This window comes from Hyperolius riggenbachi, chromosome 12 (assembly GCF_040937935.1).
Source record: "Hyperolius riggenbachi isolate aHypRig1 chromosome 12, aHypRig1.pri, whole genome shotgun sequence".
Classification (NCBI taxonomy): domain Eukaryota; kingdom Metazoa; phylum Chordata; class Amphibia; order Anura; family Hyperoliidae; genus Hyperolius; species Hyperolius riggenbachi.
In genome coordinates, this window is record NC_090657.1 from 184,377,480 (window position 1) to 184,401,589 (window position 24,110).

General features: G+C 48.8%; 1 protein-coding gene across 1 annotated transcript in view; it reads left to right on the forward strand.

Moving 5' to 3' along the window:
- The window catches only part of DOK5 (docking protein 5), a 209,630-nt gene that overhangs the window by 84,575 nt on the left and 100,945 nt on the right, over positions 1 to 24,110 (forward strand). The window contains exon 2 of the mRNA XM_068263535.1: positions 13,048 to 13,155. Within this exon, the coding sequence (XP_068119636.1) occupies positions 13,048 to 13,155 (108 nt within the window). The remainder of the gene's footprint in view (positions 1 to 13,047; positions 13,156 to 24,110) is intronic.

Here is a 24,110-nt window from a genome sequence, read left to right on the forward strand (position 1 = left end):
CCCGAGGGTATCTCTGGCTAACTAATGCAAAGGGACACCTGTAGCTATGACAGGCAAGAGAAGTAAGGGAGAAGTGACAGCTGGGACATCCAGTGGTTCAACAGGAGTTTGTAGGTTCATGGAGGGCTAAGTCTACGGTGCCAGGACATCTGTGTCTATAAGCTCAAGTGATGTACATCTGAGCCAGGGCGTACCATTATTGCCAGCCTGTGCGTTTGTAGCGATTGCTATGGATCCAATCGCTATGGCGCACAGTTTGGGGAGTCCAGATACAATGCTGGGCAACAACACAGTAATGTATCTGTACAGCATTGGGTCTCAAAACTGATCGCATACGATTGCTACGGGCGGCAACCATTACAAGTGTCCACTGATCTTAAGACTATGCTTACATGTAGGTGACACAAGAGGTTAATTAGTTAAGGTGCCCATACACTCGTCAGACTGGCAGCAGATAGATAAGAAATGCATCTGATGATCTATCTGATGCGTTTTTAGAACATTTTTTACCAGGATAGAATTCCAATAGATTTCAGTTTGAAATCTATTGAAATTCGATCTGATGGCATTTTTTTGCCATCAGATTTCCATTAAGGCCAATGCAAACTGATAAGCAATCTCATCAGATCGACCTAAATTTTCCACCCTGCCAGTTCGATGGAAATCGATCGAAATCGATCGAAATCGGCCATCGATCGGTCGATTGGCCAACCGATTTGCAAACGATCAATCGATCGGGATCGGTCGGCCAGAAAATCGGCTGAGTGTATGGGCCCCTTTAGGTAGGCATTTCTACGTTTCGGGGGAGTAACCACTTCATTGTTCAATGGGGACACTGTGACTTTAAAACTTTTTTTTAACTGGTTTTTTTTTTCTGTTTACATGAATGAGTGCAGCAGTCATTCACATATAAAGAACAACTGAAATGAAAGGTATATGGAGGCTGCCATATTTCTTTTTAAGCAGTACCAGTTGCCTGGCAGCTTTGCTGATCCTCTGCCTCTAATAATTTTAGCCACAGACCCTGAACAAGCATGCAGCAGATTAGCTGTTTCTGACATTATTGGCAGATCGGACAAGATTAGCTGCATACTTGTTTCTGTTACTCAGACACTACTGCAGCCAAATAGATCAGCAGGACAGCCAGGCAACTGGTATTGTTTTCAAGGAAATAAACATGGCAGCCACCATATACCTCTCCCTTCAGTTGCCCTTTAAGTGAGCGCATGAGCATGCATACGCGGGAAGAAAGGGAGTGCTTATGAGACCGCGTGTGCACCCGCACAAGCGTGTGGAGGGGCTCAAAAGTGCAGGACGTGTATTTCACATCTTGGAATGCACAGGAGGGCGAATCAGGATATGAAATTCACATCCAAATATCTAAACAGGTTAAAGAAACTCTGAAACTAAAAAAACTCCCCTGGGGTGTACTCACCTCGGGTGGGGGAAGCCTCCGGATCCTATCAAGGCTTCCCTCATCCTCCTGTGTCCCACGGCGGTCTCGCTGTGCCCCTCCGAACAGCGGGCATGTAAATATTTACCTTCCCGGCTCCAGCGCAGGCGCAGTATCGGTGTCGGCCCGCTCTACTGTGCAGGCGCAAGTCTCCTGCACCTGCGCAGTAGAGCAGACTCGACAGAGATCGGCTATTTCCGCCTATCTCCGTGCTGAGAGCTGCAACAGCTCCTCCGCTGGAGCCAGGGAATGTAAATATATCAGAGCTTATCGGGCTTGTTGAGGGGGGATTCCGGACACTTCGGGGGTCAGAGCTCGACTGCCTGCAGCTACAGGGGTGGGGGAAGCCTCATTGGGACCCTGAGGCTTCCCACTCCCGAGGTGAGTACCCCCCAGGGGAACTTTTTTTGGTTACAGAGTCTCTTTGCAGTGGCACTGCAAGGAAAAAAATCTCTAGGGCGATAATCGCCTCGGCAGGGGGAATCCTCTGGATTTTAAAGTGCCTTTCAAAACGGTAGCGATTTCCCTAAACGCACAACTATCCAAATCGCATACACAGGACATGCAGAATTTTTAGCGTTAGCGTTTCTGCAATGTAAAGTATATAAACGCTGGTGTAATCGCTCGGCAAAACCGACACAGAGCGATTTTGCTAGTGTTTTTAAATTACTGCACACTGTAAAATAAAATTAAAAGGACCAATCACAATTAAAAACGCTAATCTCAAATCGCTGGCAAAAAGCTGACACTTTTTAAAATCGCTAGAAAATGCTCATTAAAAACGCTAGCGATTGCAATTAGCAATATTGCTTTGTAGTGGGTTCCAGGCCTTATGGAGGTTTGTATAAGTGTGCCTTTGGGATGGGGGAGTCAAGGTGGTTGGGGAGAGCGACATTACATACCTATGGTGGGCTGCTCCTGTGGCCTCCCACCCATATGGTGGTCGCAATCGTCTCCCCAGAAAGACTGCACAGCATTGCATTTTAATTTTCCTGGTGGTGGCTGCCCACCACCTGCTGCAATGCATGTTGGGATATGTAGTCCATGGATGCAATTACAGATAGGTACTTGCATCCACCGACTACCCCACCTGGCATGTATTGCTGCAGGTATGCACATGATGGCACCAGGAAAATTTAAATGCAGGCGCTGTGCAGCCTGTGTGTGGAGCAGATAGTGACCACCATACAAGGGCGTAGCAATAGCCATAGCCGTCATAGCAGCTGCTATGGGGCCCTGGAGCAAAGTGGGGAGGGGGGGGGGCAGGTGGTACTAATGTATTCACCATTAACTTTCTTGTGTTCCTCTGCCTATATCTCAGTGCCCATGAACTATGTGTAGTGTTGATTGCATGAGAATGTAAATTACCCAAATAACTCCATGGGGTAGAAGCAGGTGGAAGTGCTCAAGTACCTACATCTGAGGGCCCCATGAAAGTTTTGCTATGTGGCCCATGATCCCACCATAGGTAGGTAATGCTGCTTTACCCAACTGCCCCCCCCCCCCCCCCCATTGTAGTCCCTTACGCACTCCAATGAGTTCTGGGTCACCATGAGCTTGCTGGTTAGTCTGTACCAGTACAATCATATAAACCTCCATTATAGGGCTCATTTTTAAAAAATTAATTGTAATTGCAGATGCTTGGTTCCCGTAAAGGAAGCATCTGAGTACAAAAAAAAAAAGAGATCTACTTACCTGGGGCTTCCTCCAGCCCCTGGTTGCCAATATGTCCCTCGCCTCATCTCCAGTGACTCCTGGTCCCCTCCGGTGCAGATACAGACCTCAGCAGGTCATCCTTTACTGCACCTGTGTGAGCACCGCTGTCAATCATGCACAAGTGGTCTGGAGTGTTCTGTGCAAGCGCAATAGTTCTGTGCCTGCGTAGAACACTCTGGACCACATGTGCGTGATTGACAGCGGTGCTCGCGCAGGCGCAGTAGAGGATGGCCTGCTGAGCATCTATAGGGGTCCTGCACCGGAGGGGACCAGGAGCCACCAGAGATATGGCGAGGGCACAGGACGGTTGCCAGGGGCTAGAGGAAGCCCAAGGTAAGTAGATCTCCTTTTTTTAATGTACTTGGATGCTTCCTTTTAAAGTAACTAGGATGGAGTCATATGGTGTGTTTATACTTTCCTAGGTCTTCCTCCACCCCATGAGATGTGGGGGTCCCTTGCCGTCCTCTGCGTTCACTTGCAATAGCTCCTGGTAATCTGGCAGTTGTGGGGTAGTGCGCATGCGCGGCATGGCCGCCTGCCCCCCCACAACAGGCTCCTGTGCGCAGGAACATTCTGTGCAGCCTTACTGCGCAGGCACAGGTTTCCGGCTGCAGGAGCATGACAGAGGATGCAGGTGCACCATGACGCGCATGCGCAGAACCCCACGAGTGGTCACACTACCAGAAGCTATTGCAAGTGAATGGAGGGGCTGAAGAGGGACCCCCCCCACACCTCATGGGGCTAGAGGAAGACCAAAGTACACCATATGACTCCATCTCGGGTTCTCTTTAACTATTCCTGTGCTCTAGAGATCCATCCCCCTATATGTATGTGGCCACAGTTTAACCCCCCCCCCCCTTCCTTGTATAAAGTACAGCTAACAGCCATTGTGCATCCCTCCTACTTGCCCAATGCTAATTGCAATTGCACTCCCCCTCCTGCAGCATCTGTTCCTGTCCTATTTGCAAAGTGCAGTGTATACTCCTGCATACACTGCGTTTCTCCTCACTTGCTGTCATCAGAGCAGCCTGGTGTACTCTCCTAATCTGCTTGGCTGCAGAGTTCCTCAAATGACATGCTTTATAGCTGCATTTAGTACAATACACCAGGCAGCTGATGACAGCTAGAGAGCAGAGGAGAAACGACACATTATACACACAATATACAGAAGTATACACTGAACTCTGCAAGCAGGAGGGAGACAGACGCTGCTGCAGGCTTCAGGAGGAGAGAGTGGACAAAGACATCCAACTGTGCTGGAACGGAGGACATGCTAATAAATTAGCAGTAAGGGGGAAGGGAGAGCGTCTGGGCAAGTCTGCCTGTCATGTAGTAGAGATAGTAATCAGCTCAGCTGATCACACAGACAGCGAGCATTCTGAGCTGTGCAGGGATCCGTTCTTCCTCTGCTTTTTTTTCCTTCCCCCTACTCGGCAAGAGCTTCTTATGACAGCTCCATACGTCACTACCCATGAGGCAATCTGGCTAGGGCTAATTAATATGCTGCCGCGGAGCTGAGGATCTGGTGGGCGTGGCTTCAACATTAAAGGGGGGAAATCTAAATAAATACAATACAAATGCTAATAAAAGCCAGGTTTTCCCCTATAATGTGGACATTAGCTACACACAGGTGGTGAGCACTGTAGACCCTTACAGTACCTCTTTAAGTTACCTCTCCTGTAGTTAATTTACCTCCTCTGTAGTTAATTTACCTCCTCTGTAGTTAATTTACCTCCTCTGTAGTTATTTTCACATGCAGCTAATTAACAGCCTGTCTTTAACTCTGGAGTTATTTTAAGGATTGGAGAGTTAATTTAAAGACAGAAGAGTTAACTTTAGGCTTGCCTGAGGTAAAATGTTTCCTGAATACTACATGCCTTATCACCATGGTAACAACTCTAGAAGAGTTATTAAAGACAGGAGATAAGTTTAGTGAATTGAGGCCAAAGTCTGCTCTCATAAAAGCTAGAAATAGACACACAGCAGATTTCTTGAAGGATTTGTATCAACTGTAACAAAAGAAATGTTTTTCTTGAAAGGTTATTATGCTGCTGCTTATCTTTTAGAGCAGAGGGGAAGTTCTGAGTTCATGTCTGCTTTAAGCTATGTTCGCACATGATTCGATTAGGCCCAGGAGCCCAATAATGACCATCTCGGGGGAGAATCATGTGTGACCTAGGCAAAATAGGTTTAGCTCCTCCAACTTATCACATGGCTTTTCTGACAAGGTGAGGTGGTAGGAAGGATCAGAGGAGGTGCGCGCCAGGCTCTTAGACACCCACCAGGCCCTAGGCTCCTGCCTAGGTTGCCCCTGTGGATAATCAGCCTGCAAATCCTGCATGCCAGATCACATTGTTCCCACCTGCAGTAAATCAATCCATCATCGTTGTCGACCCCCACAAATGTTTGTATAGAACTTGCCCATAAATCTTGTTTGGTAACAGAAATTGTAGGCCTGTATCTAGCTTCTAGCTTTTAAGTGCATGCTCACATCCAAATTTGACTGTCCAATGATTGCACTTCAGAAGCGTGTAACTCCATTGGCAAAGCCTTGCACAGTTCTCATAGGAAAGTCCTGTGTAAGTTGTGTATCTGGAGTCAAGGCTGGATTTATAATTTTCCGCCCCTAGTCCAGCTTGTGGCTCCCCTTCCATGTGCTGCAGCTATCCACCCATGCCGTGTGCCAGAACCCCTGTCTCATGCACAGCTCCCTGGTGCAGCAGCTCCTCCTCACTTTGTGACCTATCCAGAAATCTGGCCCTGCCTGAAGGCACCCTTTGCAGATAATGTAGTTAAAGCAAACCTGAAGTGAAATTAAAGCAAACAAAAAAAAAAAAGAGATACTTATGGAGAGGGAAGGCTCTGGGTCCTATAGAGCCTCCCTGTTCCTCTCCTGGTCCCCTCGTTTCATCACTGTCCGCACACTTCAACTGAAGGGTCAGAGACCGCTCTGTGCTGCGGCAGGAAGATGCTCCCGAAGATGGGCGGCTCTGCACTGCGCACGCCTGAGCACTCGGGCTTCTGAAGACTTCCAAAGCACACTGGAACGAGGAGACTGTGAGAGGAATGGGAAGGCTCTATAGGACCCAGAGCTTTCCCCCTCTTCTTAAGTATCTTTTTTTTTTTTTTTTACTTCAACTTCTTAACTGCCTAAGGACCACAATCTCTCTCCCAGCAATCCCCCCCCCCCCCCCCCCCCCCCTTGGGTGACCAGGCAATTTTTTACTATTCAGTGCTCTGCAGCTTGAACTGTGTGCTGCAGGGCCATACAGCGTAGCACTGAGGTGGATACTCCAAACCCCACCCCCCCCCCTTTTTTTTGCCCACCAACAGAGCGTTCTGTTACTGGTCTCTGGTCGCTGCTGCAAGCTTTTTTTTAAATTATTATTATTTTATTAGTTTTTTTTTTTTTTATATATTTTTTTATTTATTTATGCTCCCCCCCTCCCCCCGACAGCCAATAAGGGTGATCCCCTCTTATAGGCATCCACCTTTGAGAGGGGAACGCTTTCGGGGCCTCCCCAGGGGTCAGCCGAGTGACAGGGCTTCCCCAGCACAGCGCTGCTGTAGATCGCAGTGCTCTACAATGTAAATAGATGGCGGTTTCGCCGTCTAATAGTCTCCTAGCGGGGATGGCCGCTGGTAGACTGATGACGGAGCGGTGATGCACACACACCTGCGCTCGCAATCCCCTGCAAACCACGCCCCCAGGACTTGACGCTGATCGCCGTTACGCAGTCCTGGGGGAGCCACTTTGCAGCTGCCTTTCGGCATTAGACGGTCATATGGCGGTTAAACTCTCATAGTAAATGGAAGTGGTAAACTTGGGCAATCAAAGTTGGATATGTGTACGGACCTTTACTTGGGTGGAAGAGTGGTGTCAGTATTTCTGACATTGTAAGATCTGACAAGATTAGCTGCATGCTTGTTTCTGGTGTGTGATTCAGACACTACTACAGCCAAAGAGATTGTATCAGGTTTGTGATTCAGACACTACTGCAGCCAAAGAGATCAGCAGGACTGCCAGGCAACTGGTATTTAATAAATATGGCAGCCTCCATATCCCTCTCACTTCATGTTCCCTTTAAGCACCGGACATGGAATGGTATATCTTAACAATGGACTTGAGAAATAACACGTAAATCCACTTGAGCAGTATGTATATTAACAGTGGCCTATTCTTAGCAGCTATGGAATGTTTGACGTAAGCTCAAGATTCCCTCCGCTTAATTGCTTTAAGCTGCTTTTGAAAAATAAAACCTGAGAGGGGCTCAATAGGCGTCTAATCTCGTTATCGGGACCTAAATTGGTCCGGAATCTAGCTAATCTGTATTGATCGCCTAATGTATAAAAATAGAATCATCAATAGACGCCATGATCCGAGTGGAGCAAGTTCTGGGCAGCTGCTGCCAGGTATGCACTACAGAGGGGGCCTGACTGCTGTCTGAGCTCTATTGACTGAGTCTGCTCTATATCAGCCTACATGGGGGAGGGTTAATTAACTTTACCAATAAAGGGTCACATGACCTGCCCACAGTTCAGCACTCCTTTGTTTCTATGGATATCAAAGTCCCTTTAATTCAATTGGACTGTACAGGAATCAAAGTCAGTGTAATGCTAAACATATCCATGCTCTGCAGTTACAGGGACATTTAAAGTGGCAGATCCACCGATACATGTGCATGTAATAGGGGCGCAAGGAAAAATGGGCGACGGGTGAGGCCGATATAATTGTAAACAATGGTAATAATAGTAAAATATTGGTAAATGTTACCGATATTTTACTACAGTTGAACCTAACTCCACTCTCGCACAAAACCCTCCCTCTACCGATGCCTAACCCTGAAACCCCCCCTTCCTGATGCCTAATCAGAAAACCCCCCTTCCTGACACCTAACCCTAAAACCCCCCATTTCTGACCCCTAACCCTAAAACCCTCCTTCCTGTTGCATAACCCTAAAACCCCCAGTCCTGACGCCTAACCCTAAAACCCCCCTTCCTGATGCCTAACCCTAAAACCCCCCCTTCCTGAGGTCTAACTCTAAACTCCCTTCCTGAGACCTAACCATAAAACCACCCTTCCTGACGCCTAACCCCCCCCCCCCCACTTCATGACGCTTTAAGCCTAACCCTAAAACCACTCTTCCTGACACCTAACCCTAAAGCTCCCAGTCGTGATGCCTAACCCTAAAACCCCTCTTCCTGACACCTAACCCTAAAACCACCCTTCATGACGCCTAACCCTAAACCCCCCCCCCCCCCTTCATGACGCTCTAAGCCTAACCCTAAAACCCCTCTTCCTGACACCTAACCCTAAAGCCCCCAGTCCTGATGCCTAACCCTAAACCCCCCCCCCTTCCTGATGCCTAACTCTAAAACGCCTCTTCCTGACATCTAACCCTAAAATCCCCTTTCCTGATGCCTAACCCTAACCCCCCCTTCCTGACTCCTAACCCTAAACCCCCCTTCCTGACACCTAAACCTAAAACTCCCCTTCCTGACGCCTTTTCCTGACTACTTTACAGCCCACATCCAAGGTATTGTCAGATCCTGCAACTTCCACCTCCGCAACATCTCCAAGATCCGCTCCTACCTGTCCCCTGACACCACTAAACTCCTCATCCATGCCCTTGTCATCTCCCGCCTAGACTACTGCAATTCACTTTTATCTGGCCTTCCCTCTAACCGTACTGACCCCCTTAAATTGGTAATGAATGCGGCAGCCAGACTGATACATTCTTCTCACCGCAGCGCCTCTACAACTCCGCGCTGTAAAGCATTACACTGGCTCCCCATCAGCTTTAGGATCAATTTCAAAATCCTGTGCTTGGCCTACAAATCAGTGCACAAGACCTGCCCGACCTACATCTCTGATCTGGTCCACAGGCACATACCAGCCCGCCCCCTCCGATCCTCCAATGACCTGCGCCTAGTCGCACTACGCATAACTCAGTCACACGCACGATTGCAGGACTTCACCAGAGCTGCCCCTACTCTCTGGAACTCTCTTCCACCAGCCGTCAGACTCGCCCCCACCTTTAATACCTTCAAACAAGCTCTCAAGACTCACCTCTTCACGCTCGCATACCCCCGTACACCAGCATCATAATATGTTCTGTTAGACCCCCTCTCAAAAGACGCACCTATTGTCTCCACCCCACCCTTTAGATTGTAAGCCTCTGGCAGGGCCCTCCTCCCTAATGTATCCAGCTTGATTATGCAATCTTACTCATAACCACCCTTCTTGTAGACTCGAACAGTCTCTATCTTGACCTATGACACTGTATTGTTATCAAATCATTTGCATGATCTTGTCTTGTTGTGAGTTTCCGTAAGTTCTACCTGTATGTTAACCCATTTATCTATTGTGCAGCGCTTCGTAATATGTTGGCGCTTTATAAATACAATAAATAATAATAATACTTTTCAGGAAACAGGACTGTATTTAACAAGCTGTAACACTCAAGCGCTTTCGCATAGTTAACAACTCTAGCTCTTGCTGTACCGGAAAACAGAAAGGGACTACAGAAAATGTCTAACTTGGGCTAGAAATATAATTACCTACAGGTTTCTCATTATGTCACATGTCACTTCAGAAACAACAGTCCGCGTAGTACAGATCGATAGAATACAATGATTTGGGTATGCATTATTTCAAATATAGCTATGGGCGCTACGAGCCAATTCACTCTTACCTTAAAGAGACTCTGAAGCGAGAATAAATCTCGCTTCAGAGCTCATACTTAGCAGGGGCATGTGTGCCCCTGCTAAACCGCCGCTATCGCGCCGCTAAACGGGGGTCCCTTCACCCCCAAACCCACCCCCGCAAGACTTGGTCGTAGTCTTGATCGTAAATCTTCCCTTCCTGGAGGCAGGGCTAACGGCTGCAGCCCTGCCTCCAGTCACGTCTATCAGACGCGCATCGCCGCCTCTCCCCTGCCCCTCTCAGTGAAGGAAGACTGAGGGGGCGGGGAGAGGCGGAGATACACGTCTGACAGACGCGCCTGGGGCAGGGCTGAGGCGGCTATTGTGGCTGGGAACGCGAAGAATCACTCGCGTTCCCATGCCTGTCGGCAGGTGACGGCGAAACCGGAAGTCGTCGCTGGCGGGTCCAGGAGCATCGGAGCGGGGCTGCGAGGGCACCGATCGGCTTCAGGGGGCTGAGGGAAGCCCTAGGTGAGTCAAACTCATTTTTTCAAGTTGACTTAAGTATCCCTTTAAGATGCCAATGGCCACGTGCCTACTGTGCCTTATGGTAAATTTGGCCCTGACAAGGAGTATAGATGATGTGGCCACTATTTCAACGTGGGATTTAGATAACTGGGGTGACAAGTCTGTAGCAAATCTGGTATCAAAGGGCTGTGCAGTAGTGCTTTTACTTTTTAGCCTGGTATACCACTTTAATACATTTAATAAAAGTAGACTTTATTTGAAGAGGAACTATAATGAAACTTATGTAATGAATACAATTGCTTTTAAAAAAAAAAAAACAGTATTCCTTTACAAATGATTTAGTTATTTAGGGCTTGATTCACTAAGACAAATAGCATGCCTTATCAGAGTTAAAATGCCTTATCCGAGTTAACCCACCCTATCAGAGTAGCACAGCGAGCGCTATGAACTTATGCCTGCTAATTGGCAATGATGAGAGCTCCACTCGTCCTGCCCTGAGCCCCTGCGTGTCCAATCATTTTAAAGGACATTATTCCCACACTCTGATTGGCCCAATAGCCTGCCTGTCAAGTTTCCTGTCAAGTGACAGGCAGCCTATTGGGCCAACCAAAGTGCGGGTATAATGTCTTTTAAAGTGATTGGACCCGCAGGGGCTCAGGGCAGGATGAGTGGAGCTCTCGTCATTTCCAATTATCAGGCATACGTTTGTAGCGCTCGCTATGCTACTCTGATAGGGGGTGTTAACTTTGATAGGGCAGTTTAACTCTGATAAAGCATGCTATTTGTCTTAGTGAATCAAGTCATTAGTGTTTGCCTGTTGTAAAACCTTTCCTCACTCTGATTTACATTCTGACCTTTTTCACACATCTTTAGTGCTGTCAGGTGGTCTTTGTGGAATGTGTGTTTATTTAGAATTCTGAAGCAAGTTAAAGGAACACTATCAATCCAAGTTCTGTAAAATGACAATGTACAAATAATGTCTAAGTAGCTGTGCATACATCTTCCTACTTTTCATGTTAAATATCAGCAGCAAAAGCTTTAATTCATTGTGTGTAGGATTTAGCTCTATTGGTACAAATCATTCGCAAAGGGGTGTCTGTTTCAGTGCACAGCCAGTACTGATTTTTTTTGCATATCAGCTACAGAGTATTTTTCTCTGAAAGCAAAAAAAAGTATGAAAAGCTGTGGTGTCACAGACAATTACAAATGTTTATACCAAGTTACATTTCCTCTGCTCTCTTCCGACACTTCAGTCAGAGACACAGGAGACATGACTTTCTCTCATACACACGGGATTGAGGCCCCGTTTCCACTATCGCGAATCCGCATGCGTCTTGCGTATGCGGATTCGCATAGACAATATAAGTGAATGGGCCAGTTTCCACTTATGCGTCTGCAGGAGCGTTTTATTGTGCAGAGAAAATCTGCACGGAACACCCTGCAGAATTCGCCTGCGTGTGGAATGCAGGCGAATCGCACACAATGTATTTAATAGGGAAATCGCATGCGTTTTCCCCATGCGTTTTTTGCCGCGAATTCGCATGCGAATTCGCATAGGTACCAATGTAAATTCACACAGGCAGTGACATGGTTAAAATCGCATATACCCTCACCCATGCGAATTCGCATGCGAATTCGCGGCAAAAAACGCATGCGGAATCGCATCCGCATGCGATTTCATCAGCGGTGGAATCCAGGCGATTCCGCACCGCAATAGTGGAAACGAGCCCTAACAGATGCACTGTGAGGGAATTCCCCCTCCCCTCATGGCTCACTCTGCCATCAGATTAGAGCAGAGTGCAGTTCAGAGTGAAGAGAATTTGTTACAGTAAACAAAAGAGATAAGCAAGTGAAATGTTTACATAATTATTTACTAGCACTTCAGAAACTCTCTCAATCCCAGGTTTAAAAAAACGTGTTAATTGATAGTGTTCCTTTAAAATGATGCCTAGTCTCCAAGAATGCTCTGAGAGGAGAATTCCACATATCTAAAGAGCCTAGGCTAGGCATCACTGGGAGGGCGGGGCTACACACCAATATACGGCAATACATAGATATATGAACTTTTTCTAATGCTGAAACCAGGAAAAATTACCATAACAGTGGATATCCTAAATATGTAATTCACTGCATTCTACTATATGTCAATACAGCAGCACCTCTTTATAGTGAACCAAGCACCATTTTTAGCACACAGGGCATCTCAATAACACATTAAAAATGCATGCCAACAATGTGTCTCATTACTAAAAAAAACCTTAAATTTTTACCTCTTCTTTTCACATTTAAAAGGTTAGGAGAGGGTTTTATTATCCAACTTCCGAGGCCTGCCCGACTGCAGAGGTTTCAGGCAGATGAGGACTGACATAATTATTTTATTGCACACATTAGCAGAGACCAAACAAAAGCTTTCATCAGCAGGGGGACGGAGAGACATAGGACACCATGCTTCAAAAACTTTAGAGAAGTCACAGATGCTATCTTCATACCTTCCCTGGATACATAATGGGCAACTAGAACGGGAGGGGGGAAACATGGCAGCTCCTATAGCTTTTAGAAAACAGGAGAAAAAAGTGGCACTTGGTTCCCCTTAAGATGGGTGCCTCCATACTTTCTACTTCTGATTTTCTGTGATGTTCCATGAAGGCAATAGCTGGACCAAAGTAGACTTCTGACCACACCCTGCTTTGTTTCTCTCTCCACAGATTTACCAGAGGTGTTGGTTAGTATTCAAAAAAGCCTCCAGCAAGGGGCCAAAGCGACTGGAGAAGTTCTCTGATGAGCGGGCTGCTTATTTCCGATGTTACCATAAGGTACAGTTTAGTTATTCTCACTGTGGGTTTTTTTTTTTTTTTTTTTTTTTTTTTGTGTGCTATGCTTTTGTTGCTAAATGGAAAAGAACTCGGAAGACACCAACAGCAATTTATCCACAACATTCACCCCTCTTTATTGCTCAATGCTTTTAAATGCCATTACTCTACTAACTGAACCTCTGGTCTTGTGACGGTTTCAGCTGTGGCAAAGCTGTGACGAGCATAATGGCCCGGCAATGCTGAGGAGGAAGAAAAGTATGCATAGCTGGATCTCATCAACACTAGACACCACACACAAAGATTGGCAGGCTGTGCCCAAAGTGCACAACTAAAGTACAATATCAGAGCAACACAGTCCTAAAAATATATATACCATATATACTCTCGTATAAGCCTAATTTCTCTGCACAAAAAATGTGCTTAAAAGTTACCCCCTTGGCTTATATGTGAGTTATTGGTGCAGAACGGATGGTTGAGCAGGTTTGGTTACTGGCAGAGGAGTGTAAGGATCTTGTATTAGTGATCTCTTGCCAGCTGGCTTCCTGCTGTGTCTGTGCCCCGCATCCCCTGCAACATGGTGTACAGAGTGTGCTGCTCAAGACTACCTGTGTCCCTGGCTTGTGGAGCGGAGCATGCAAGCAACATCTCAGCCGTGCAGTGATCGGGGATTCTTCCTGTGTGGCAATCGCTGTGTCTCATATCTATGACGCCATCTAGTGGCATCTTGAGACACAGCTGTATCATCCTTGGGGAACATCTGGCTATGGGGAAAGGGGGGCATAATTTGTACTGGGAGCACATCTGGCTACGGTGGAGGGGCTATATAGGGAGGCGGCTTATACACGAGCCAATCACTTTTTCCTGGTTTCTGAATGAAAAGTGGGTACCTCAGCTCATATGCAAGTATATACGGCATATACATAAATATAAATAAATTTATATATATACACCCAGTGGGGTGCGAAAGTTTAGGCAACCTTGTTAATCGTCATAATTTCCTGTATAAATCGTTGTTTGTTACGACAAAAAATGTCAGGTAAATATATCAAATAGGAGACACACACAGTGATAATTGAGAAATGAAATTAAGTTTATTGGATTTACACAGTGTGTGCAATGGTGGGTGGTCTTAGGGTTAGGCACCACCAGGGGGGGTCTTAGGGTTAGGCACCATGGGGGGTCTTAGGGTTAGGTACCATGGGGGGTCTTAGGGTTAGGCACCACCAGGGGGGAGTCATAGGGTTAGGCACCATCAGTGGAGTCTTAGGGTTAGGCATCACCAGAAGGGGGTCCTGGGGTTAGACACCACCAGGAGGGGGTCTTATGATTAGGCATCACTGGGAGGGGGGTCTCAGGGTTAGACACCAACGGGAAGTGGGTGGTTCTTAAGGTCAGGCTCCACCAGGGGGGGTCTTAAGGTTAGGCACCAGCGGTGGGGGGTGTCTTAGGTTTAGGCATTGCCGGGGGGGGGGGGGGGTTGTCTTCGGGTTAGGCATCTGTTGTGGAGGGTTCTGTGTGAAAGCAGGATTAGGTTTAGCTATAGTAAAATATCAGTAACAATTACCAATATTTTACTAATGAAAATAACACTTTAAATAGAATAGTATCAGTAAAATTACCAATATTCTACTATCCACACTGTTCCTATGCCCGATTTACCATGGTGCCCAAATTCACCTGCTCACAAAAGGCACACACACACACAGTGACATACAAACTGCTCACCCTCAGCCACTCCATTCCTCCTCAGTCAGGACAGCAGTGCCACCTCCTCCCTTCTGCTGTGCAAGTCAAATGAAACACTGCTGCTCTCCTTTCTCCCCCCTCCTCACTTCACTCATTGTCAGACTCCTCACACAGCACAACAAGCTGCTTTTCCCCAATGATGACCTCTTCTCCTCACTCTCTTCTCGCTTCTCCTCCTACTCTGACTGCATGCTGTTAGTGTAAACACAGTACAAACATGCTGTCCCTGTAATCTCTGCTCCTGATGCAAGTGTTTTACCTTGCTTCATGAGAGAACCGGCCCTGATAGTAATGTATAGTGAGTGTATGCCCTTCCTTATAGCTACAGAAGCAATGATACCACATCATGGCATTATTGATGAGAGGACACTGTTACATCTTTCTGTAAAGAGATAGTAAACACTGGCTTTTGCTTTCGGTAATAACTCATTGTGGTTTAGTGATCGGCGTGTGCGGAGTTCAGCTTTAATAAGGACCAGGACTTTTTGTATGATCTGTGCTGCGTGGGCTCTCCAGCCCACAACACAGATCAGGTTTCAGCCAGGGCGACCAGACTTCCCCCCTTTTTTCCCCACCAGGGGGATGTCCTGCTGGGGGGGTCTGATCGCCGCCGGCTATCTGTGTTTTGCGGGGGGGGGGGGGTGGCTCCTCAAAGCCCCCCTCCGCAGCGATTTCCGCCCTCCCTCTCCCTCACGCTATGGGCGGCAAAGGACAGCAGCGCCGTATGATGTAAACAGTGGGGATTTCTTACCCGCGTGTTTACATTTAGCCTGCGAGCCGCAATCGGAGGCACGCAGGCTGTTCACGGAGCCGTGAACTGACATGGAACGGCCGCTTGAAAGAGTGGCCATTTCCATGGGAAACCACTTGCGACCTACCAATGCCTATCAGCGTTAGGCGGTCGTTAAGTGGTTTTTAATGACGAAATAGGGCCGACAGGAGATAATGTAAGTGAGATTGTGGACTGAAGGGCGGCGTCCGTCATGTAGCCATTGTGGTTCATCCAGACGTCTGTCACACATTAGCGGAATCTTCACAGCTGACACGTTTAATGCAACATAATTACGCCACGCGATACATAGAGGAATAACTAAGCTCAGTTAAGCTCCTCATTACCCCGCACTCCGTTTATATGGCGCCCGCCGTAAAGCATGTACAGTATATTTATCAGCAGCGAGTCAGAGCAGTAATTGCAGCTCGGCCGACATTGGCTACCTGCATTATATTTAATGAAGCAGACCGTTATGCCAGCCATATGTTGCTTCTTTAGGAGCTGCAATCTCTGCCAGCGATGGCCTGGGGGGGTCATTTGACCAGCCTCGATGCCCTAATGCTTTGTGCCTGTGTTGTGTGTAGGCACTTTAAAGGTTTACTTTACTTTTCAGCTTCAACCTGCAATTGCTGTTTAGTAAATGTGCTGGAAACCATGGCAACAGTATTCAGCATTGTGTGTTAAAGCAAATGTGAAGCGACTTTGAAAAAAAAATATTTATTCACTTATGTAGAGGGAAGGCTCTGGCGAAGCAGGTTTTTTTTTTTGGTGCGTGTTGTCTGTAGCAGTAGTACTATAGTCTGCACACCGCGCATGGGTAATTCGGGGATCTGGCGCTTTGAGTCGCTATGACTCTGAGGGGGAATAGTATTTAGCGCCACCCCAAATTTGTGTGGCAGCATTCATCATTCGGCTCACTCTGCGCCAAAAAGCCCTGGGCCCAGCTGCCATGTACGCGGCTCTGTATCCCATAGAGCAGAGGTGCCCACACATTTTTGGCTTGTGAGCTACTTTGAAAAATTAGCAAGTCAAAATGATCTACTTATGTACAATTTTAGGAGCACACTTGTATATACAGAATGGAAAATGAAGTGAGGTCGGGATCTACCAAGAAGTCCTTCGCGATCTACCGGTAGAATCGCGATCTACCTAATGGGCACCCCTGCCATAGAGTCTTCCTGGACCTTTCTCCGTGCTTTTAGTTCACCGATGCCCCTTGTTGAAATTCCCCAGCTTCCAAACTCCTTGGAAGGCTTCAGAAGCATGTGCGTGCCCTAATGCTTTTGAAGATGGGCACATCCACGTGCGCAAGTCAGAACTTGCGTGTGCGCCATACAAATCTTTGGAAATACTTGGGGACATAAGCGATTCTGAAGCCTTCACGAGGACTACCGAAGATGAATTCCACCAGTTGGTCGAATAACTTCAACAGGGGTTGGAGGACAGCGCGGGACCAAAGGCATGGAGAGAGTACTAGAACGGCTCTATGAGATCCCGAACCTTCCCTCTCCATAGGTGAGTATATTTAGTTCTCTTCAGTTTTTCTTTAAAGAACGGCAATATTCTCTTCTCTTTCATTGTCTCATTGTTTCATAAGTCTGCACAAAGCAGACTTGTTTTGCTCCCTTCAATACTCTGCATCTTTGGGCTTTCCACAGTCGGGAGGCAAGCTCCTCACATCTGTAGGGACACTGGTAAAATATATGCAGCTATTGGGAGCAATCACTCCTTTCTCAGTATTGACTGACAGTCATGCAAGACAACTTTCACAGTAAAGCAAGAGGAGAGGTTCAGAGAGGATATTGGGATAAAACACCAGAGTAATCACAGGTATATCAGTGTAGGCTTCTTATTAAAATACTTGTAGAGAGATGAGCTGATGAAGATTACAGGTTAATGTCCAGTTCCACAAATTGCCCCCCTCTGTCTATACCACCTACCCCTAAAATTCCCCCTCATACTTACCTACAGGTGTCCTCAGTTTTGGAGTGAGGCGATTCCCTTTCTCAGGAGACCACACAGCCTCTACTCACACAGTCTGCAGTAGAAATGGAGATCTGTGAATGGGGCAGAGCTTACCGATAGTAGAGCATGTGGTCTGTTTTACATGTCTATTGGTCCTGTGAAGCGGCCCAGCTGCAGACCTAATATAAACCGGACCTCAGTTACAACTGGCAGGCTAGAGTAACTGCAGAGCAAAGCGGGCTAAAAAAATTGTGAATTTTCTCTGTTCTTTGCATAGTGCTGACATCACCAGCAAGATGGCAGCCTCCATACAGACATAAACATTTTAGAAATCAGCTATAAGAAACAACTAACAGAAGAAACGCTGGCCTGTCTGTAACTTCCGTGTGCAGATAGTGCCACAAATATTTAAAGGGAGTGTTAAGTACTGATGCTCATCACTAGAGTTAAGTGTAAAGTAATGTGGCCAATTACTTACCTGGGGTTACCTTCCAGCCCCTCCCTCTCCGTCATTCTGTGCTGCTCCATTCCTCTGCTGTCTGTCTCTGAAAGCTGGCCGACTTAGCCAGACTCTGTGCACTGGGCATGCATGCCTCCTCGATCTCGCTACCATAGCTGGCAGCTTTCTGCACATACACAGTAGCACGTTTTACTTACTGAGCAAGCACAGAACGTTCCCAGCTGCGGGAGGGCGATAGATGAGGCATGTGGCAGCTCATGCAGTGTTTGGAGAGGGGCAGGTCAGGATTCAGGAAGCAGAATGGAATGACGGCTTGGGTCCAAGATGACTTCAGGAGTCTAGAAGAAGGTAAGTAACTGACCACATTACTTATCATTTACAACTTCCTTAAAAACCTGCATTATGTAAAGGATTGCGATAATAAAAGACAAATTAGAGTGCATACAGCAGGCAGACACTCCCACATAGCAGTTCTTGACAGGAAGGCACTACAGTGGCTTACTTCAGCTGGTACACTACCAGTGGTGCTCAACAGAGCTCGAATATTCGAGCTCTTTTTCAGCTATTCGAGCTCGGTATTCGAGCTCCGAATAGCTGGAGATATTCGAATGGGCTATTCGAGTAAACTCGAATAGCACATTCACTATTCGCGCTATTCGAGCTAACAGCGCTATTCGATCTCGAATACCGAGCTCGAATAGCGTCATAGCCCAGATTGATGTCCTCAGAGCCAATCAGAGGGCTCCCAGGCCCTCTGACGGCAGCCAATCACAGAGGGGGACCCTGGCCAGCCCCTACCCTATAAATAGCGGCCGCCATGTTAGGTTTTTCCGTCCTTGCCTGACTTTGTACAGAGAGAGATCTGCTCCTTTGTGCTTTGGCTTAGCAAGAGCTTTATTGTGGTCATTCACCTAGCGTTTTTGCTCACATACACCTCCTATATACACCTATATTGTTGTTAGTTAGATAGACATTGTATTTTAGTTAGTAGCTTGTGTGTTACTAGAGAGCCAGCTGCTGCAGGCAAGCTTACACAACTTTAGGCCTCAGGGCCTGCCTGTGTGGGCAGCTCAGCTGTTCTCTCATGTCCTCTGTTAGTTTATTTCTCATCTATACCAGTATTTCTGCTGTCCTTTACTAGTACTGAGTGATTGTATTTTGTATTGTAGTTATATAACTGTACTAGGACACTCACTGTCACTGTTTGTTCATAGCTCCTGTGTGTGACCGTGTGTGTGTGCGTGCACTGTCTGTAGTGTACACACACTCTATTTCCTTCTGATTACTGATTATTGTAATTTCTAGTTGTACTTACTGTTACTACTTACTGTACTATGGGAGGGACACTCAGTCACTGTTCATAGGCTAGCTCCTGCGTGTGTGTGCGCGTGCACTGTCTGTAGTGTACACACTCTATTTCCTTGTGATTACTACTGAATCTGATTATTGTAATTTCTAGTTGTACTTCCTGACTGTTACTACTTACTTACTGTACTAGGGACACTCACTCAGTCACTGATTATAGGCTAGCTCCTGCGCGTGTGTGCGCGTGCGTGCACTCACTGTCTGTAGTGTACACACACTCTATTTCCTTGTGATTACTACTGATTATTGTAATTTCTAGTTGTACTTCCTGACTGTTACTACTTACTTACTGTACTAGGGACACTCACTCAGTAACTGTTCATAGGCTAGCTCCTGCGCGTGTGTGCGCGTGCGTGCACTCACTGTCTGTAGTGTGCACACACTCTATTTCCTTGTGATTACTACTGATTATTGTAATTTCTAGTTGTACTTCCTGACTGTTACTACTTACTTACTGTACTAGGGACACTTACTCAGTCACTGTTCATAGGCTAGCTCCTGCGCGTGTGTGCGCGTGCGTGCACTCACTGTCTGTAGTGTACACACACTCTATTTTCTTGTGATTACTACTGATTATTGTAATTTCTAGTTGTACTTCCTGACTGTTACTACTTACTTACTGTACTAGGGACACTCAGTCACTGTTCATAGGCTAGCTCTTGCGCGTGTGTGCGCGTGCGTGCACTCACTGTCTGTAGTGTACACACACTCTATTTCCTTGTGATTACTACTGATTATTGTAATTTCTAGTTGTACTTCCTGACTGTTACTACTTACTTACTGTACTAGGGACACTCACTCAGTCACTGTTCATAGGCTAGCTCCTGCGCGTGTGTGCGCGTGCGTGCACTCACTGTCTGTAGTGTACACACACTCTATTTCCTTCTACTGAATCTGAGTGATTACTACTGATTATTGTATTTTCTAGTTAGTGTACTAGGGGACACACTCACTGTTCACTGTTCACACTTACTGATTACCGATTATTGTATTTTGTATTTGTACTGTACTAATCAGTTAGCGATCTAATCACTTAGTGATTAGTGTCACCTCATCCACCAACCTACTCCATTAAAGTACCCCACTTTTCACCCGCCCTTTTTAAAAACTTTTGTGTTTACGCCCAAAACATCTAAGATGTCTGGAAGTGGCAGCCAGCGTGGTTTGGGCAAGGGGAAGGGCAGCAAGGGAATCAGGAGGAGAGGGAGCAGCATTGTGGCAAGCCGCGGCCGCGCCACCATGCACAATTCCGCAGCAGCAGCGTCCGTGGCTAACATTCCTCCTATAGCCACTGACCGTGGACGCCTTGGGCGCCGCCCAGCAGGAGCATCTGCAACTCACGCTGCAGAGACACAGCAGCAGCAGCGTGTAGCACCTGCTCCGATATTCCTCCAGCCGGGTCGGAAACGTCGCATTGAGGAAAAGGATGCAGCCACTGTGGTGCAACTGATGACGGAGGATGAGCAGCCCGCCATCAGCTCTGCATCCGAGGCCTCCACCCTCACCACCACCACCCCTGTTCGCAGCAGCCGCCCAGCAGGGCCTGGGGAGGAGGCCAGTTCACCGTCAGTCGCCGACCTGTCACTCAGCAGTCTTTTGACCCCAGGCACCATCAGGGTATTGTCTGCTGTTGTTGGCGATTTTGAGGAGGAGATGCTGATGGGCACTTTGGGGGAGGAGGGATTGGACAGCAAGACTGTGGCGACAGTCAAGCACCCCATCCATGCATCAGGAGAGGAGTTTGGGGGGTCATCATCCCAGCAGGACATGTTTCAGGAGGGGGAGGATGATGATGACACGGTGACAGACAAAGACTGGGTGCCACCAGCTCCAGGGGATGTCGTCATCAGCAGCTCTGAGGAGGAGGAGGATGCGCTTGTGGGCCTTGCAAGGAGGCGCATCATTGCAAGCATTGGCAGCAGTAGGCAGGTCCCACAGCCTGCTGGTGTCTCAGGCTCAGCAGCAGCAGCAGCAGCATCTGCCAGTACCACCACCAGCTGCACCCAAGCCCCCGCCCCAACCACCACAGGGAGACAGGCAGCAGCGGCTCCAGGCCGTAGGGGGTTGTTTTTGTCACCAATCTGGCGATTTTTCACCATGCCCACAGTGTACAGCAAGTACGCCACTTGCAACCACTGTCAGCGGAAGTTGAGCAGAGGTGCAGACCCCTTAAAGTTCAGCACCAGCTCGCTCATCAACCACCTTGCTGCGAAACATTTCCACCAGCATGAGGAGTTCCAGAGGCTGAAGGCATCTGGTGCTGGCAGTGGCCCCACACCCATCACTGCACAGCCTTCAGCAGCAGCAGCAACAGCAGCCACCCGCCCTCCTGCTCCTCCAGCAGCACCAGCAGGAGAGCGGAAACGCACTGCTCCTCCCCCCTCTGCAACTCCTGCCGCCGACACTGAGGCCTGTTCTGGCAGCCAGTCCTCAGTGGCCTCCTCTGCTGTGTCTGCTGATTCCCGTGCAAACAAAAGGCCACGCCAGAGCCTTTTGAGCGAGTCCTTCCAGGGGGTGGTTAGGGCTCTGCCTCCCAGCAGCCGTCGCGTGCGGCAGCTGGACGGCTTGCTGGCACGGGCCATGTGCTCCCAACTCCTGCCGTACACGCTCGTGCAGGAGGGGAGCGACATGCGTGCGCTGCTTGCTTGTGCAGCCCCAGACTGGCAGCTCCCCAGCAGACACTTCTTCGCCCGCAAGGCCATTCCTGCACTGCACCGCTTTGTGATGGCCAATGTGGAGCGAGGGCTGGAGCACGCGGTTGGTGAAAGGGTCCACGTCACCATGGACTCCTGGAGCAGCCGCTTCGGGACAGGCCGCTACCTGTCCTTCACTGTCCACTGGGTCAGCTTGGTGGAAGGGGGTGAGGATGGGAGAGCAGCAGCGGGCACAGCAGCAGCAGCAACACAGTGGGTGGTGCCACCCCGCAGGGTCAGGGGAACTGCAGCAGGTTCCTCCGATCCTCTGCCATCCTCCGGCACACCTGGCCAAACCCCCCGCCTCAGCAGCAGCGTGAAGGCCCGCCACTGCCAAGCACTGCTGCACTTGGTCAGCCTTGGGAAGACCAAACTGACGGCAACCCATGTGTTGGCCAAACTCCAGGAGCAGGAGAGGATTTGGCTGACCCCCAGAGGCCTCAGAGTCGGAGAGGTGGTGGCTGACAATGGGGCCAATCTGGTTGCCGCAATAGACAGGGGAAACCTGACCCACATCCCCTGTCTTGCCCACGTGCTGAACCTGGTGGTGCAGAAGTTCTTGCGCACCTACCAGGGAATGGGCGAACTGCTGGAAACGGCAAGGAACGTTGTGCGTCACTTCCGGCGTTCGGCTGCAGCCTGTGCGAGCCTGGAAGACGTGCAAAAGGAGCTGGAGCTGCCACGCCATCGGCTGATCCTTGACGTTCCGACTCGCTGGAACTCCACCCTGGCGATGTTGGAGCGTCTGATTAAACAGAAGCACGCTGTCAACCAGTACCTTGCCCAGGCCACTGTGTCCGCCGCTCAGAGAAGGGACAGGACCAGCAACATCCCGTCCATCGTCCCCGATGATGACTGGAGGCACATGCAGCAGGTGTGCTTAGTGCTGGCTCCCTTTCTGCAGGCCACTAACATGGTGAGCAGGGACCATGCTATGGTCTGCGAGTGGGTGCCCCTGGTTTGTCTGCTGAACAGGGCCCTCGATGCTTTGCTGGAACAGGGAGCGGCAGCCTTGGACCAGCAGGAGCGTCATGCAGCTGCACAGTCCACCTCTGAGGGGGAGGAGGAGGAGGACTTGGTGGAGGTCCCTGACCTTGCTGCTGATGAGGGGGATCAGCACAGCGCAGCTGAGTTGGTGCGGGGGTGGAGAGAGGATGAGGCGGCAGAGGAGGAGGATGAGGACAGCACTGCCGTCGATGTGCCAGCACACGTGGCCCGCCTCTTCCCAATGGCAGCGCACATGCTGACGTGCCTGCGCAAGGACCCCACGGTGATCCAGATGAAGCAGAGGGAGGACATCTGGATCAGCATGATGTTGGACCCACGCCTCAAGGGGAAGTTGAGCCAGTTACTGCCGCCTGCAGGAGGAGACCCAGCGCAACAAATAAGCAGCTTGCAGCAGGCCCTTGTTGAGCACTTGGAGGAAGCCTTCCCCCAGCCTTCCACCCCCACTGTCCAGCCAGCACAGAGGCAGCAGCAGGTGCCTGCATCCAGCAGCAAGCGCCCCATAGACCTGCTGTCTCTCAGCAACGAGCTCTACAGGACTGTAGAGGCTCCGGCAGCAGTGACTAGAGAGGAGGTGCATGCAGCAGCATCCTCCTCCGGTCACAGCCAGCGCCTGACCCGAATGGTGGCTGACTACATGGGGTCCTACAGCGGGCTTGACAGCGATGCCCCTGTTGATCCCATGGAGTATTGGGTCAAGTGCCTGGAGATCTGGAGCGAGCTGGCGCAGTACGCCCTGGAAGTGCTGTCCTGTCCCCCTTCCAGCGTGCTGTCCGAGCGCTGCTTCAGTGCAGCTGGTGGCGTGGTCACCGAGAAACGCTCACGTCTGTCTCACAAGTCTGTGGACAGACTGACGTTTCTCAAGATGAACCAGGCGTGGGTGGAAGGCGAGTTCCTGGCCCCTGTTGTCGGCGAGAGGGGGACATGAACTGGCTACCGGAAGAACCAT